At 40.1% G+C, this 18,128-nt stretch overlaps 1 protein-coding gene across 1 annotated transcript in view; it reads right to left on the bottom strand.

Moving 5' to 3' along the window:
* The window catches only part of SORCS3 (sortilin related VPS10 domain containing receptor 3), a 613,431-nt gene that overhangs the window by 102,506 nt on the left and 492,797 nt on the right, over positions 1-18,128 (bottom strand). Inside the window, exon 9 of the mRNA XM_084772036.1 lies at positions 13,321-13,500. Within this exon, the coding sequence (XP_084628162.1) occupies positions 13,321-13,500 (180 nt within the window). The remainder of the gene's footprint in view (positions 1-13,320; positions 13,501-18,128) is intronic.

Below are 18,128 nucleotides of genomic sequence, written 5' to 3' on the forward strand. Positions count from 1 at the left end.
GAGAATGTCAGAAGAACAGAACTATCAAGAAAGAAATGCACCTGAGGAATTTGACAGTGAGCCAGAAACGGACAGGACGGATGGTTAGACTGTTACCTTGAGCTGAAGGAGGAGGCAGAGGATGTGTTTAAAGATGATGAGGCTAGGTGTGCAAGAGGCACGAGTCCTTAGCTGTACCCTTCCTGTCTCAATAGGTTCCAGTCAGTGTATTCTAGAAAAATTCGGCGCTCACACATTCCCAGGCAGCCTTGGTATTATTTAAAGGTTAATTTCACTTATTTATTTGTATGTGTGTGTGCGCGCATGATCCTGAAAAGGGCATCAGATACCTTGAAGCCAGAACTGGAGGCACTTTCTTGGTGCCTGTCTTGTTAAGTGGTACTAGGATTTGAACCGTTATCCTCCTGACCGCACAGCATCTCTCCAGCTCCCAATCTTGTTCTTTAACATCCATCACCAAAGGTGATTACTACATCTGGCTGCCTTCCATTCTCCCTAGAAAATGTAATCTTACTTTACTTTCTGTAGATCCCTCTTACCAAAGGCAAGCCTTTTCTGGTGTTCCCTCTGGCCACAAAGCTGATCTCATATTTTCTAGTCTGTGAGAGAACTTTCTCCTAAACCAGTTGCCTCCCTGCAACTCACACTCGGGGCCTAACTGTTTACTTCCTGGAAGAACATGACCAGGTCAGACTCTGGGTCCATGAGCCAATGTTGCTAGAAAGGGCCTATGACATCCTTCCCTGGGAACAGGAATGTGAAAACACATGGAGGATGAGCATGTTAAGTAAACAAAATGTGCTTGTTCCATTTCCCTGGTACCACTCACTGCTAAGATGTTCAACTTCTATGAGTCACACAGAAAAGTCCCACAATCACAACCAAGAGAAAACACAAAGCTAAACTAACCACAACACTGTAGGCAAGAGGTATTTCCATGGAAATCTCCAGAAGTTGGACACAATACCACAGCAATCTCCCTACTGTCCTGAAAACCCACAACACATCACATTTGGGTGTCGATGGTTTGTGGTTTGAGCATCATTTCTGGGATGTTTCTTGCCTTCCTGTCTGATTTAGGTAAATAGATGATCAGTTTGATCCAGTTAGCTACTGGATCTTTCAGGCCAAGAACTGTCTCTCTTTGGTTGCAACCCAAGTTTGAAATAGATTCATTCCACATCCTAATATTCATGTCCATATCTATGTATTTGGAGACATTCATGTGCACACTTTTCTGGCAGAAAGGAATCATCAGTATTTCTTAGCCTTGCTGTACCAAGTGTGGCAGAATTACACTTGGGCTTCATCCGAGGAAGCATATGGCATTCCATTAACTTTACCTATTCTTTTTCCCAATGTAGGGTGAAATCATTAGTGTGGCTGCTGCTGGTGTTCCTGCAAGTCTAATGAGAAGCATACAACTCTCTGTTGTAGCATGGCTTTATTCTTTGGGCAAACATGGAAACAGCCTAAGTGTCCCTCAGTAGAAGAATGGACTAAGAAACTGTGGTACATTTACATTATGGAGTACTACTCAGCTATTAAAAACAAGGAATTCCCGAGATTTGTGGACAAATGGATTGACCTAGAAATTATCATAATGAGTGAGTTCACCCAGAAGCAAAAAGAGACAAATGGTATATACTCACTTATATCAAAACACTAGTCCAAGGGATACGTCCCATGAAAAACTTTACTTACCAAGAAAGTGGGTCAGAGGAGAGGACATCCTATTGAGACTTTAGGCAAGAGTAGCATGGAAGAATGGGGAAATAGTAGGACCCACAGGGTCCTGGAAACCTATAAGAAGAACTTTATGACAGGCAGATCTGGGCCCTGGGGTCCTCCTCAAACTAAGGCACCAGCCAAGGAGAAATAGGCAGTAAACTTTGAACCCCTACAAAGACCTAGCTAATGAACATGATATTCTCCACTGTTGAATGGAGAGTGAGATCTGACTCTCACACGAACTCTGGTGCCCCTTTTCTGACCACGTCCCCTGGATGGGGAGGCCTGGCAGCACTCAGAAGAAGGATAGCAAGCTACCAAGAAGAGACTCGATATTCTTAGAGTATATATAGGGGGAGGAGGTCTCCCTCAATCACAGACATAGGGGAGGGGAGAAGGGTGGAAGTGGGAGGGAGGGAAGAATGGGAGGAAACAGGGGAAGGGCTAACAATCGAGATGTAATATGAACAAATTAATAAAAGAAATGGTAAAAAAAAAAATTAAAGATCACCTTGGCTAGGTAGCCGTGGCTGCTAGTTGAGAACAGCACAAAAATAGCTAGGTGTATTGTAATGTTAACAGACTACCAACAAACCCTGAAAGGAGAAGAAGAAAATGTTACAAGACCCTCAGCTGAGATAGTAGCCATTATTCCCTCCTGCTCTCCTATATGTGTAAGTGATCTTGGAAGATGCTCCAGTACATAGGAAGATTAAGTGAAAGGTTGAGTCCACAATGCTGTTTGCATGAAACCATCACTTATGAGGAAATGGAGCTTTGTGGTGACGCAGCTGTTCCTGGAAGTAACCTTTGACTAGTGCTATAAATTCACAGATTCTTCAAGCTGGACTTTGTTAAACTCTCACTTTTGTTGCCCTATCTTGGGTGAACAAACATTTGGATTCATCGCCCCAGGAAAAGTTAGTGAAATTGTATTGGGCTGGCAAGGCTCATTTTCCCTCTGGGCATCAGATTGAGGTGCAGAGGGACACTGACTACAGGTCCCTTGGCAGATCATGGTGTCCAGGTGGTATGTTCATCTGTTGGCCATGTCCCTGTGACCTCAGGACAAGGAAACTAGGGATCTGCTGAGAAAAAGCAATTAGTCTGATCTGCCGAGGGCTGTCTTTAGTATCAGAACTACAGTAAGGGTCTGACAAAGGTCAGTGCTGGGGAGAAGTCCCTGTGGAGTTTAGAAGCAGCTGTCCATCTGGACCAAGAATGGTCACTGAAGGTTATAAAAGTAGATAAAATGGAGGGCAGGCACTAGAGACAGCTAGGCAAAGAAATATTAATGAATAGACAGAGAACTGGGACACGGTGGCTCACTAAAGGAGTTATAGTTTCTCTTTCCATGTAGAGAGTTCAAACAAAGTCACTAGAGAAGCAAAAAAATGAACGAACAAACGATAGAGAGCACCCAGACTGTAATCAGAATGGTTAAATGCATGTGAGCACATGCATGCACGCACACACACACGCATGCACACACACACACACACACACACCAACCTGATAATACCAAGTGTTGAGAAATGTGTGAAACAGTGACAATACTCATACCCTTAAAAATGATCTGCCGCTTTAAAAAAAACCTTGATGGCCTAATGAACATATATCTATATTTAATTTGGCAATAATTTCTTTAAGTTTAAGGTAATGTTCCTGGGGATATTTATAGATGTTTTAATCACAACCATACAAAACTGGAAGCAACAACCTAAATGCTCTTAGTCTGATGAGGACCAGCTCCAGCACACTCCCAGAATGCAGTGCAGTAAACATGAACACTGCACCACACCACTCTGAGATGCATTCTTCTAGGCCAGGGGAAAGCTAGAGTCTACAGCTTACATTCGATATTGTTCTACTAAACTTCTCTCTACAAAAGACAGAGCTGGAGCCTTGGAGAGGTCAAGCAGATGTTTCCCAGTGAGAAAGGTTGCTACAAGGGTTGAGTATGTGCCAAAGGGCATTAAAGCCTGGACTCTGGGCAATGGATTCTTTCTATATTGCGATTGTGAAGTTAGTAATACAACTGCATGTAGCTCTCAAAACCCACAGAGCCATATACCAAAGCATATATGTTATATTACGCATGAATCATGTTTCTTAAAATCATAAGTAGTACAAAGATTAGATGGGAAAACCTGATTTTTTAGCCAGACACTGGCCACAGATGGTTCTTAGGTATGTAGCTAGCTAGAGAAAATAAGAGCCTGTTTGCATTTTACTGAGTTTTAATCAACATTAGCTTGAGCTGATAATCAATTTGGTTACTGGAAAAGAATATTCATAGGTATGTAACTCTCCTTTACCTACAATAAATTTAATGAAATATAACTATATATCAACTACTTCAAGTACATGATTTGAGATGGGTTGGAAGTATGAAATATAACAAAGTTTTTAGACACAGTATGATAAAGTATGCTTTTTCTCTCTTGCATATATGTGAAAAAACAATGTGGATTTTTTTTTACTGAAATTGAACAAAATACTACAATTAACTTTATCTGTTCATTTTTAAATTAATTTTTAAAATTTATTCATTTTTACACCCCAGTTGTAGGCCCCTCCCTCATCTCCTTCAGTTATTTCCTTCAGAGACTTGAAGTTTTTTATATACAAGTCTTTCACTTGCTTGGTTAGAATAGCACCAAGATGCTTTATATTGTTAGTGGCTATTATAAAGGATGTAGTTTCCCTAATTTCTTTCTCAGCCTGCTTCTCTTTTGTATACAGGAGGGTTACTGATTATTTTGAGTTAACTTTTTATCCAGCCAGTTTGCTGAATATGTTTATCAGATGTAGGAGTTCCTTGAAAGAATTTTTACTGTCACTTATATATACTATCATATCATCCTTGCGCAGTGATAATTTTACTTCTTCCTTTCCAATTTGTATCCCCCTTGATCTCCTTTAGTTGTCCTTAGTCATAGCTCTAGCTATGACTTCAGTACTATATCGAAGAGATACGGAGATATCCCTCATTTCAGTGGAATTGATTTAATTTTCTCTCCATTTAGTTTGATGTTGGCTATAGGCTTGCTATATGTTGTCTTTACGATAATTACGTATGTGCCTTTTATTCCTGATCTCTCCAAGACTTTTAACCTGAATGGGTGTTCGATTCATTAAATGCTTTTCCAGCATCTAAGTAGATGATCATATGGTTTTGTTCTTTAAGTTTGTTTATATAGTGGATTAGACTGATGGATTTTCATATATTGAACACTACCCCTACATGCTCGGGGTGAAGCCTACTTAATTATGGTAGATGATATTTTTGTTGTGTTCTTGGATTTAGTTTTCAAATATTTTATTGAGTATTGTTGAAGCAATTTCATTAGTGCAGTTGGTCTAAGATACTCTTTCTTTGTTGGGTCTTTGTGTGGTTCAGGTATCAAGGTAACTATGACCTCATAGAATGAATTTGGTAATGCTACTTCTGTTTCTATTTTGGGGAAGAGTTTGAAGAATATTTGTATTAGCTCTTCTTTGAAAGTCTAGTAAAATTCTGCACTGAAACCATCTGGCCCTAGGATTTTTTTTGGGGGGGGGGAGGTGAGGGTTGGGAGTCTTTTGATGACTGATTCTATTCACTTAGTGGATATAAGACTATTTAATGTGTTTACCTGATTGTGTGTGTGTGTGTGTGTGTGTGTGTGTGTGTGTGTGTGTGTGTTACCTGATCTTGATTCAACTTTGGCAAGTGGAATCTATCAAGAAAATTGTTCATTTCATTTAGCTTTTCAAATTTTGTTGCAAATAGGCTTTTGAAGTAAGACCGAATAATTCTTTAGATTTCCTTGATGTCTGTTGTTATGTCCCCCTTCTCATTTCTTTTTTTGTTTTGTTTTGTTTTTTCTCCTTTATTAATTTATTCTTGTTACATCTCAATGGTTATCCCATCCCTTGTATCCTCCCATTCTTCCCTCCCTCCCATTTTTCCCCTTATTCCCCTCCCCTATGACTGTTCCTGAGGGGGATTACCTCCCCCTGTATATGTTCATAGGATTTGCTGATTTGGATAGTGTGTCTCTGCCTTTTAGTTAGTTTGTTTATCTTGTTGATTTTCTCAAAGAGCAAGCTCTTGGTTTCTTTGATTTTTTTGCATTGTTCTCTTTGTTACTATATTTGTTGATTTTATCCCTGATTTTTATCATTTCAAGCCATTTCCTCATCTTGGGTATGTCTGCTTCTTTTTTTCCCTAGAGCTTTAAGGTGTGCCATTAAGTTGCATGTATGTGATGTCTCAAATTTCTTTACAAAGGGACTTAGTGCTATGACCTTTCCTCTTAGCATTACCTTCATTGTGTCCTGGAGTTTTGTGCCTTCATTTTCATTGAATTCAAGGAAGTCTTAAATTTCCTTCTTTCTTTCTTCCCTGACCCAGTTATCATTGAGTAGAGAGCTGTTCAGTTTCCAGTCATGTGTAAGTTTTGTTATTTCTGTTATTGATGATAACTAGCTTTAGTCCACGGCAATCTGATAAGGTACTTGTGTTTTGGTGAAAAATTCCTTAGATGTTTGTTAGATCCATTTGATTCATGACATTTGTTAGTGTCATTATTTCTCTGTTTATTTTCTGTTTCATTGATCTGTCCTTTGTGATAGTGGGGTGTTGAAATCTCCCACTATTAATGTGTGGGGATTGATGTGTGGTTTAAGCCTTATTCTTGTTTCTTTTACAAATGTGGATGCCCTTGTATTTGGAGTATGGATGATCAGAATTGAGATGCCCTCTTGGTGGAATTTTCCTTTGATGAGTATAAAGTGTTCTTCTTCATCTCTCTTGAATAAGTTTGGTTGAGAGTCTATTTTGTGAGACATTATAATGGCTACTCCAGCTTGCTTCTTGGGTCTGCTTGCTTCGAAAGGTTTTTTTTTTTTAGCCCTTTACACTCAGGTAATGTCTCTTTGTGGCTGAGCTGTGCTTCTTGTATCAGCAGAGTGATCAGTCCTGTTTATGCATCCATTCTGTTAGTCTATGACTTTTTATTAGAGAGTTGAGGCCTTTTATGTTGACAGATATTAATGACCAGTGATTGCTAGAACCTTTTATTTTGATGTTAGTTGTGGAAGTGTGTTTGTGTGCTTTCTCCTTTTAGTTTTGCTGTAGTGTTGCTATTTATATCCTATGGGTTTTTTTTTGGGGGGGGGTGGTTAACCACCTTGGGTGGGAGCTTTCCCTCTAGCATCTTCTGTAGTGCTGGGCTCACACATACATATTGTTTAAATTTGGTTCTGTCATGAAATATCATGTTTTCTCCACCTATGATGATTGAAACTTTGCTGGATATAGTAGGTTAGACTGGCCTCTGTAGTATCTTAGGATGCCATCTTGGAAGATGTCCGCCCAGGACTTTCTGACTTTTGTGGTCTCTGCTGACAAGTCAGGTCATATTTTGATAGTTTTGCCACTATACATTACTTGGCCTTTTTTCCTTTTTGCATTTATTTATTTATTTATGTTCTCTACATTTAGTGTTTTGATTATTATGTGACAGTAAAATTTTCATTTCTGGTCTAATCTAATCTATTTGGTGTTCTGTAGGCCTCTTGTATGTTTATAGGCATCTCTTTTTTAGTATTTGGGAAATTTATGGACCTTGGAGCTGAGAATCTTCTCTTTCTTCTTTTCCTATTATTCTTAGGTTTTATTTTTTCTTGGTGTCATTGATTTCTTGGATTTTTTGTGTCAGGGTTTTTTTTTTTTTTTAGATTTAACATTTTCTTTGATGGATGCATGTATTTCTTCCATGTATCCTTTATACCTGAGATTATCTCCTCCATCTCTGTATTCTGTTGGCAATTCTTACCTCTGTAGTTCCTGTTTTCTTCCCTACGTTCAGGATTTCCTCAGTTTGTACTTTCTTTATTGTTTTTTTCCATCTTTAGATCTTGAACTGATTCCTTCATCTCTTTACATTTTCTTATAATTTTTGAGTGATTTATTCATTTCCTCTCTAAAGGCCTCAAACTGTTCGCCTGTACCTTCTTGTATTTCTTTAAGGATCTTATTCATTTCCTCCATTGTCATTTTCATAAGCATAGAATTAATGTCATTTTCTTGTGTTTCAATTGCTAGTGGATCTAGGGATGCTCACCCTAGAATAACCGGATTCTGAAGGTTCCGTATTGCTCTGTTTTGTTGTTGTTGTTGTTGTTGTTGTTGTTAATTGTGTTTTGATGCTTGTATTTAGCCACCTGGTTGTCTATTGCATTGGCTGGTAGATCCTGCTGGAGTTCTCAGGGGTGCAGGAAGAGCCCTAGGTAGAAAGCTGTATGTTCCTGCAGGGTACGAATGGCCAGACTGGTGGTTAGTTCTCAGGGACTTGCTTGTGGCTCTCCTCAGATGTATGGCTTTGAAGGCCAAGTGGTCTCCTCAGGATCCTGGGGACCCTCCTCTCACCAATCAAAGTCCTGGACTCAGCTGCCCTCCTATTGGATTTCTTGTTTCAAGGTTAATGAGGTCCTGCTGCCCAGACACTGTGCTCTGTGCTTGCTGGACACATCCATTTTGAGGTACCTATGAGCTTAGAGAATGGGTTGAGCTTTGGAGCAGTGGCTGGGGTTATTTCAGTGGTTGGATCTGCATGCCTGGCACAGTGAACCTGGGTTCCTGAGTTTGGAACCTTTGGAGCCACAAGCCATCAGGACCTGGAAGGTATCCACTGAAGTAAGGGCCTGTGGCCTAAGGTATCCACTCCATGGGATAGTCTGAGGTTACTGCCATGAGCTTCCAGTACCTAGAAGGTATCTGCATGTCAATTGGGGTCACACCACACCAGGACCCAGTGGGAGTGGGTGTGTGGCCTGAGCCTGAGGCCATGCTGGTTAGATCCTGGGAATTTTTCCTTGATGTTTAGCAGGATGACCTGAGGTTGGGCCCACTACTTTCCCTCACTGTGGGCTCTTGTCTCACTTGGGAAACACAGACATTGGGGTTTTGCAGTCCATAGCATGGCCTGTCAGTAGCTCTATTCTCAGTTTAGATATTGTGTCCACTCTGTGCCACCATCTTGGATCTCCCATCTGTTCATTTTTTACTTTTAAATATTTGCTGTAATAATTTTGATGTCCATATGTAGATTGTGGGGTTTATTTTGGGGACAAGGGTCTCACTATGTAGCCATGGCTGGCCTGGTTGTCTCTGTGTAAATAAGCCTTCCCTTGAACTCATGAGGATTAGCCTGCCTCTGTCCAAGGCATAACCACCATGCCAGGCACCCAGTTATGTATTGGCCTAAGGCACTACAGCTAATCTGATATTATTGGAAGAAGTTGGAAGTTGAATACTTAATATTACCAGGAAGTATCAAAGAAGATTCATCTGACCAAGAGCTCAATTTTGGGTTCTGGTATCAATATCTGTGGGAATATTTTTAGGAATATGGATAAAGCCCACAATAAGATACTGTATGAAAAAATTGTCAGAATACAAGTAAAAACACTCACACCACACTGAATTCAACTGATTCACCATCAACACCAGCCTTCTTTTAAATGAGTAGGCTGTTGGCACCGTGAAGAAGAGACCAGTGATGATTTGACCATCAAACACTGTTCTCCTCTACACAATTACAACAATGGAGATAATGACTTTGAAGTTGGAATTAGAGAATAAATTAGCAAGTTGAGCGTCCATAGCTGGAGATCACTGCACTGGATTAGTCCTCAAAATTATGTCAGCCTCTTCTGGTTAGAGGGAGTTCGGGGGAGTTAGTCTACTGCCTTCTGCAAGGAACCCTGGTGTCGAGGCTTCTTAAGGAAACCCCTCCTGTTATTTCTCTCATTGTCTCCTCTCTGCTGTCAAGCAACATGAGAGGGTCATTGGGAAGATGGAATAATGCACCTGCAGCTGTAAATGGTCAGTGTAGACACAAGCCGTCTAGTATCTGGCAGTTTCCTGAAAGAATCTCTCTCCTTTCAGAGAAGAGAAACAGCTGTGATATATAATTACATTATAAGGTCAGAAATTAACCTGGATCAGCACAGGGGTAAATATTTGCTGATGATGCAAGCGGAAGAAAAATCCAGAGTGAATGCCCACCTCTCTACTAAGTATGTGTCATCTGTACTAGCATCTTTCTAACCTCTATCCCCACTACTCCACAGAGCCAATCAACCTTCTATGAAAACGGATCTCTACTTATCTGACTCTAGCTCCCAACATCCTTTCTTCAGCAGTCCATCACTGAATCTTTAAGATGCTACAAATTTCTCAATTAGAATTCAACTTCTTCCTATATGACCCCCACAACCTAGGAGATTGTTGTTTCTAATACAAGGTTGACTGTGGTCTCTATCCTAGGAGGACCACATATGCTTGTCCAGTAGGTTGTCATTACACATCAGACCTCACAACATCAGGCAAAACACATTTAGTTAAAGGCTATGAATTTAGCTGAATTACACAAGAAATTTACTGCTTTCCCCAGCTGCATTACTCAAGGGCACTTGAAGTCCAAAAGAAATATATTGTCTTTGCTAACTGGCCATATGGTTCCTATTCTCACTCTCCATGTATAAGAATCTCCAGTGAAGAAGGTTAAATTCTAATGACCCCTAGAGACCAATTAAATTGAGCTTTATCTCCAAGCCACAGAGTCTATCTCCAGGTGCAAAACAGCATCATCCATTAAAAATCTTCAATATGGTCATGGTCTAGATAATGTCAGGCTCCAATTTATTCACTTATTACTAAGTGTCTTCTAGAATCTAAAATCTAATCAATTATCCAGTTCTCACCCATGTCTCTGACAAACATTATTCTGTAGAATTAGGATGGTTAGCATACTTTATGAAAAATTTAACCTGTCTGTCTAATCCTTGGCTCATACTGCTCTTAACATTTGGGATGGATTGCTTTCTCCAATACTTCCTTCAGAGGGAATTGATGGGACTGATAAGAAAATAGGTCACTCAGAGAAAAAGAACTGTGCATAATACAGCTGATCATGATCTCCATTAGTTTGGGATCTACTTGAATAATTTATGTGTGTTCACTGCACCTCACTGCTGTTCAGAATCACACTTCCAGCAAAGAATGTTTGATTCACTATTTGTGCCTAGGGCTAAATTGATGAGTGCAATTCTGGGGTACATCCTCTTATATAATAATTAAATTGATAAGTTAAAAACACAGTATCAAAAATAAACAAAGAAAAAGCTATGACCTCCATTTGTTTTATTTCTCTCTTCTTCAGTTAGGGTCTAGTTTGGGGAAGGTAAAATAGGTTAGTTGCTTACTGTCCTATCCAAACCCCAGCAGACCAGAATACAAGCTTGCAGAAGGCTCTGTATTGAATTTGAACACAGAGTATAGACATAATCATCCGCGGCCAATTGAGTGGAGAGCAGGTTCACAGAGCATGCTTTAAAGGCACTGGCTTGCCTAGTATGACTTTCTTCTCTATGAAAGCAGTAACACCATGCATTTTCCCCCCAGAGACACAGAAAATACAAGACCAACTTCAGTAGTGAGAAAAAATTATATGGATCTGGGTATATTCTTCATACTGATTCATGCCCTGCTTCAGATCAGCATCTCAAGGTTCTAAATCACCAAGGAGACCCAAGCTTACTGATTGGACAGCACAGAGGCAAACTCACCCATCGTGTCGAGAACAAGAAGAGAAAAATAGAGATTTCTTGCTCTTTTCCTTTTACTTGTCTGTCTGTCTGTCTATCTATCTAGCTATCAAGCAGATTCTTTCTACGGAGCCTAGTCTGGACTTGAACTCATGATCCTCACACCTCAGCTATTTGAGTGTTGAGATTAGAGACTGACACCATCGTTCCCAGATTGTTTTCTTTTCTTCTTTTTCCCTATAAAATCATCTGCAGTAAGCTCTGCATTTGGGTCAGAGGATAGGCATGAATAATCATCCTGAGAGTCTTCCTTGTACAAACAGGAAGCTGGAATGCCCGGAATCTTGTTGATATTCCTCCAAATTGAGTATGTAACTTATTGTTAATAACAAAAGTCTCTTTCTGTCTCTTGATTAGGTTAGAGGTAAAAAAAAAAATGTAAGTTTATCAAAGTTATCTCTATCACATGGACTTTGCTACCAGTCTTCACAAATCTAGGAAGAAACCTGGATACTTCCTCAATTAAGCCTTTGTTGTTAAAGAGAATGATTTTAGACTTGCACAAGATGAAGACAGTGGACAAGCCAGCGTGGTTGAGGGTGGGTCACACAAGTTCCCAACCCTGGCCAGGTTGCTGTTGACAAACCAGGGTTGCTAGGGGAGGGAGATTGACTTACTCAAAGAACGCAGTATGTGATAAGCTGACCATGCAGCAGTGGATGGTCCCACACTTGTGCAGCTAAGGCCAGCACTAACTGGATTCAGTGGAATATGAAAAAAAAAAAAAGCAGAAAATAAGACATAATGTTGAGAATGGGATGTGAGGTCAGGGACCTTGTAGTAACTAGGTGATGAATAAGTAGCCAACTCATAAACCAATGACAGATGGCAGAACTTGGACAAACACTAATAAAAGGCCAAAGTGCAGGACCATGTACCAAAGGTCCCGTTATGCTTCTATTCCAATAAGTCACCTTTACTTCAAAGACAGGCAAGTCCACCAGAGCAAAGCTCACCCAGGTCGTCTGAAGGCCCAGCTAGAGCTGAATGAGCTCACTCACCACGATCTATGTGGCTTTAACCACCAGCCACATAAGACACGTGCTGCAAAATGAGGCCCACCATCACATCCCTAGGATAATTCAGGTCACCCCACCCTTTCTCTTTCCAGTGTTGTCAAAGGTCAGACACTCACTTTAAAGACATAAGGAAGCATCACTTCACTAGGGATTTGTAACTAATTGTTCTCTAATTTCTATGTAGAGTCATGTGGATTCCTAGGGAAAGTGTCCTTAAATGATATACTATATATATATATATATATATATATATATAATATGTGTGTGCATATTATATATGATGAAATAATATATAAATTCATCATATTTATATACTTTCATATATTATATATGAAATATATACATTCTTTATTTCATCATATATATGTATATGTATATATGTATGTATGTATGTATATATGATACACTCATATCAAGTCAAATTTTTCATTGTATCAGGATGTGGCATTGGTCTCTTACCAGTTATTCTTCAATTTTTCCTTCTTTTCCTCCAAACTTTACACATGCATCATTTAAAAAATAATTTCTGCATATGCATAGTATACTTTTCTTGAGAAAGGTACATAATAAGAAGCAGGGAGTTCTGAGAGTCTACTTAAGACATCCTTTATGCAGTGTGACTTCAGTTCTGCATGCTCACACATATGAGAACACTGACTTTACTGAAACAGTTGGTCCCCTGCACACACCATACCAATCACTCATCTCACAATAACATCTCTACACGGACATTTTTATCTTTATTTCCTCTGGCTCTGGGGGGCAAAGAGGTTACATCTCATGCCTCACGATGCAATTGTCAAGTGAAATAGCTGGGGTCGAACACAGGATTTCAGCACTTGTGCTGATAAAGTCAAAACACGTGAAAGAAGAAAGGTCAATCCAGAGAGGGGTCATTTTGCCTACATACCTCATATAATTCAATAATGATGTTTCCCATTAGGCCCCGGCTGCTCTTAATGTTCTCCATAGCCAGAGTAAAGTAGATCCCACGCGTGTCTGAGATGTAGAGGTTGTAGGTATCATTCTGGTTCCATTCTTGGACAGCTGCAAACACTTGGTTCTCATCTGTGCTGATGATGTGCATGTCCTGTAATGAGACAGAAGGCCCGTGAGAAGGTAAACTGCCACAGCTCTTCCCCCTCTGGGACCTTGGGTAATTACCATGACTGGTGAGCTGGTTGAGGAAAATCTTGAGTTATAGGCAGCGTTAAGCAGCTCTGTGTTGGACTAAGGCTGTAAATCACGAGCATCGTGATTTCTGTTCCGTGCTAAGTGACAGCAAGATGGCTACAAGGGGCTTTAGTGGGTATCATTTCCTATGGTTTCAAGGGATTCATCCCTGCCCATTTTTTATTTTTATATCTGAAAGTTAGTGTTAGTGCTAATAGAGGCATCTAGCCTCCCAGGTGGACAGTCACACACATGGAGCAGCAGGCCCTGTCCTATCTTTTGATCCTCTCCTACAGTGTTAAACCTTGCAGTGCAATGCTTTCCTTTAGAATCTTCTGGTCAAATGGGTGGCACGGAGGCAAGTGAGCCTGACTATAGACCTCCAGCCTCACACAGCGGCGTGAACGTAATGCATTGTCCAGGAGTCATTGTGTGTTACTGAAGTGAAGCTAAGACAGAGGCCTGCTGCAAATGAGACGAAATTATGCTCGGCCAGTAATCGCACTCAACCTGGAATGTGGTGCCCTGGGTCTTTCTAGAATCACTGCTGCTGCGAGACAGGTGACTGGCGAATCTATCAGCCTCCCATGAATTTCAATTTTCTCTCTGTGGAGTGAAAATAAAAGCACCCAGTACTTGGGCACTATTCTGTCATTCAAATGTTTTTTTTCCCAATTAAAAGTCAAATAGTAACCTGCTGTCCTTCCTCTGAGTGCCACCAGGTCTCCCCCTCCAGGGGACATGGTCAAATGTGAGACACCAGAGTATGTGAGAAAGTCATATCCCACTCTCCACTCTACTGGGGAGAGTGTTCTGTCCATTGGCTAGATCTGGGTAGGGAAGAAGAGACCTGATATCCTATGAGCATATACAGGGGGAGGTAATCCCCCTCAGGAACAGTCATAGGGGAGGGGAATAAGGGGAAAGTGGGAGGGAGGGAAGAATGGGAAGATACAAGGGATGGGATAACCATTGAGATGCAACAAGAATAAATTAATAAAGGAGAAAAAAATTTTTTTAAAAAGGATATAAAAGTCAAATAGTCCTGTGTTTAGAGGTAGTATAATCATTACCACGTTCTGGAGCAAGCTAAAGCACACAGCAGTTCACCACACTACTCTACATTTCCCAGAGAGTAAATGACAGAACTAGATCGTGACGATCTGGGGGCCTGACTCTGACATAATGGTGAGCTTCATTTGAATGCATAGTTTATAGATCAGTGGTTTTCTTCTGTTCTTTTTTTTTTTAATGTTATTTATCTTTCATATATTATATCCTGAGCTCAGTTTCCCCTTCCACTCCTGCAACTCCCTTCCCCTCTTCCCTCAAATCCACTCCTTCACTGTTTTCCTTCAGAAAAGAGCAGGCCCCCTAGGGATATCAACCGAACACAGCATAGCAAGGTACAATAAGATTAGACACACGCTGTCATACCAGAGCAAGTTATCAATGATTTTAAACTAGCAACCAGTAAAGTAAAGAATGATTGCAAATGTCAGTTTGGCCTGTAGGAAAACCTAAGTCTCCAGGCTTCTAGGTGGACGTGGCACCACTGGGGTCTCCATCCTGGATAAATCTATGTTATTATGGTCTACTCTTTGCATGCTAGCATTACGTTCACAGTCCTTGTATTCATTTTAGTTTCTAATCCTGGTCAATATTATTCCTAACATCTAATTTAATAGCTCACACTTCAAAAACAGTTTACAAAAACTATACCACATACATGGCTAGGCACTGCATAAGAAGGACCCATTTACACCCATACCAAAAGAATATGCATTTACTTAGGGGAGTATGTTGGCATGGTTATTCATCTGTTTAAAATGATGACATTAAAATGCATGGACACAGTGTGTATGGAGTGTAACAGGACAGGGATTGAGGACCATACTTGTATCTGTGGAGAGATGCAGAGATAACAGCATCACTGGTAACCAGAGCCAACAGAAAACCAATAATCAGAATCTTTCCCAGAATCCATTTCAAGTGAAAGGGGCAACAGTGTCTTCAATGTCTGCACTGAAGTCAGCCGCCACCCACCCCCCATTTTATTAAGGAACAAGCCATCTAATCTGGAAAACTGAAAGGTAGAAAAAGTAGAAAAACAAAGTCTAGACCTTTTATTAGAGGTCACATGTCAGGAGCCCCCTCCCTACCCTTGAACTTTCTAGGTTGCCTTGACTCAGACTTAACTTGCTTTTGTAGAATTACAGGCTCCTGCTGAACTGCTTTAAAATAGAAAGACATTTTACCCCTGAAAACCATGCGATGAAATCGTGTTGTGTAGATATGGAATGAATGACCAAGAACCCAGTAGGAGGGGAAACAGCAGCTGCAGGAAATTCAAATTAAATTCACTTACCCTGTTAAAAATGCAATAGAAATGCTTGGGTTTTCCCAGATGTTTTGGTCATAAAAATGAATGAGCTAAGTTATTTTCAGCTAAACTAATGTAAAATAAGTGGGGGAGAAAACAACTTAGAACACCATGCAATGGTCAAGGTTAGAGGCATCCAGCTTTACTGTGAGTAAATATTAGGTAAATACTATCCTGGGGCTGGGGCAGCTAGTGACCAGGTCCTCAGCCTCTAGTATAAGAAGCTAGAACATCTCTCATGTTTACGAATATCTATTGCCTTCCTGAGAAATATATTGCTAAAGATATAACTTCACTGAGCCAAAATGACCTACAGATCTTCATGAAAATCTTCATTATTTTCTCATTGAAGAGGCAGGGCTTTTACTATGCTACAGCGTATAATGGATGACTTTGATAGTCAACTCCAGAGCTATACTTACGTGGGCAGACATACCTTTGCACATGCCAGTGGTAGATTATGTTGATTAGGTTACTTAACATTAGAAGACTCACTGTGGGTGGCACCATTCCCTGGGCTAGAATCCCCCGCTGGTATAGAAAGGAGAAAGTAAGCTGAGCACAAGCAGTTACTGCTCTCTGCTTCTTGACTCTTGTGTTCAGTGTGACCATGTGCTTCAGTCTCCTACTGTCACTTCCCTGCCACAAGTGACTGTATTCTTGATTTGTGAACCAAAACAAGTCCCCCTTTCCCTTAAGTTATTTCTACCAGGGTGTTTTTAATCACAGCAATAGACACTGTATCTAAGATGCCCAGGCTGGCCTTGAAGTCCTAAACTGAAACAATCTTCCTACATCCACCTGTCTACCGCCTAAATAGCTGGGATCGGAGGATAACAGCCCAATCTGACCTTGAAATCAAAGCATCCAGGCATAGGTTTCACTGCATGAGATTGTGACAAAACATGCCTAGTGGAGAAAAAAACTTATATTTTATCATGTGAACAAGTTCCCCAGATGATCCTATGGAATCATTTTGAAATATCTGACCAATCATGTACAACTTTCTAATATTGCAACATGACATTATTATCTACAAAAAAAACCTTCTCATTAAAGAACCACACAAGGGAATCACAATTTTTAAAAATGTAACAATGTCTTAAGTAAGTGTATAGTATTGCATTAGGCCACATCATAGCTATTTTAGGGTGCAGACAACCATGGGCCAGAGGTAGCTCATGCTTGCATATGAATTCTTTCTAAATGATCTACAGCTAAACAGAAATCGACAGATGATAACTGGAATGTTAAATATTTAATGAAAAGAGTGTATTAGTTAAAAATTAGTCCAACAGGGTTCTGAACAATCACAGAATATTTTCTCTAATGGAGCTACCTCAGTTTGATTGCAGAGTATGTATTACTTTCTTGTTTGCTGGTCCTGAGAATGTGTGGGAAGAGTTTTGGTGATAAAGGGTGAAAATATAGGATGGAAAACTATTTAGAACACATGGAAACTTGCTAATGTTGCAACAATTGAAAGCCTCAGAAGTCAGAACATATACCATTTGGAAGGCAGCAATCGATAATACTCCCTACCATTTCAACAATGATTTGGATAAAAAAAAAAAAACATACTTTCTTTTCGAAACAGGGCGAAACAAAAACTAGATCTTCTGAAGTACACACTAATGAAAATGCTTCTCTGTTTGTTTATTTTAATATCCTGTGCCCCTAAAAGCCCCCTAAAAATTTACCTAGACACTTAAATGATTAAGTATTTTCTATCTTCTTGGACATCACACTGAAAGTAGGAAGAAGAAAAAAAGATTAAATAAAGCCTTCACCAAGGATGATGGCCCTGAGTAGATGCCCCAATGGTGAAGACATTACACACCTTCTTGGATTTTTTCAATCCTAACTGAACGCTACACTAAAGCAACATACACAACAAGGAAGAAAGGGTTACACATGAGAGAGTGAGGAGTACTCAAGGGTACAGGGTTAGGGTTCTGCACATCTCTCCAGGTAGGAGGTAGGAAGAGTGGGGTTACATCACAAGGGTTTTTGTGAAGCACATTTAACCCTTATTTGGCAGGAAATATAAAGCATGTGAAGACCTGAGCTACAGAAGTAGCATCTTGGTACTCTCTCTATAAAATGGATTGTGGGCTATTTGTAAAATTATTAAGGAAAAGGAGAACGCATCTATAATGTCT

Source organism: Acomys minous, assembly GCF_964271855.1.
Source record: "Acomys minous genome assembly, chromosome: 2".
NCBI lineage: Eukaryota > Metazoa > Chordata > Mammalia > Rodentia > Muridae > Acomys > Acomys minous.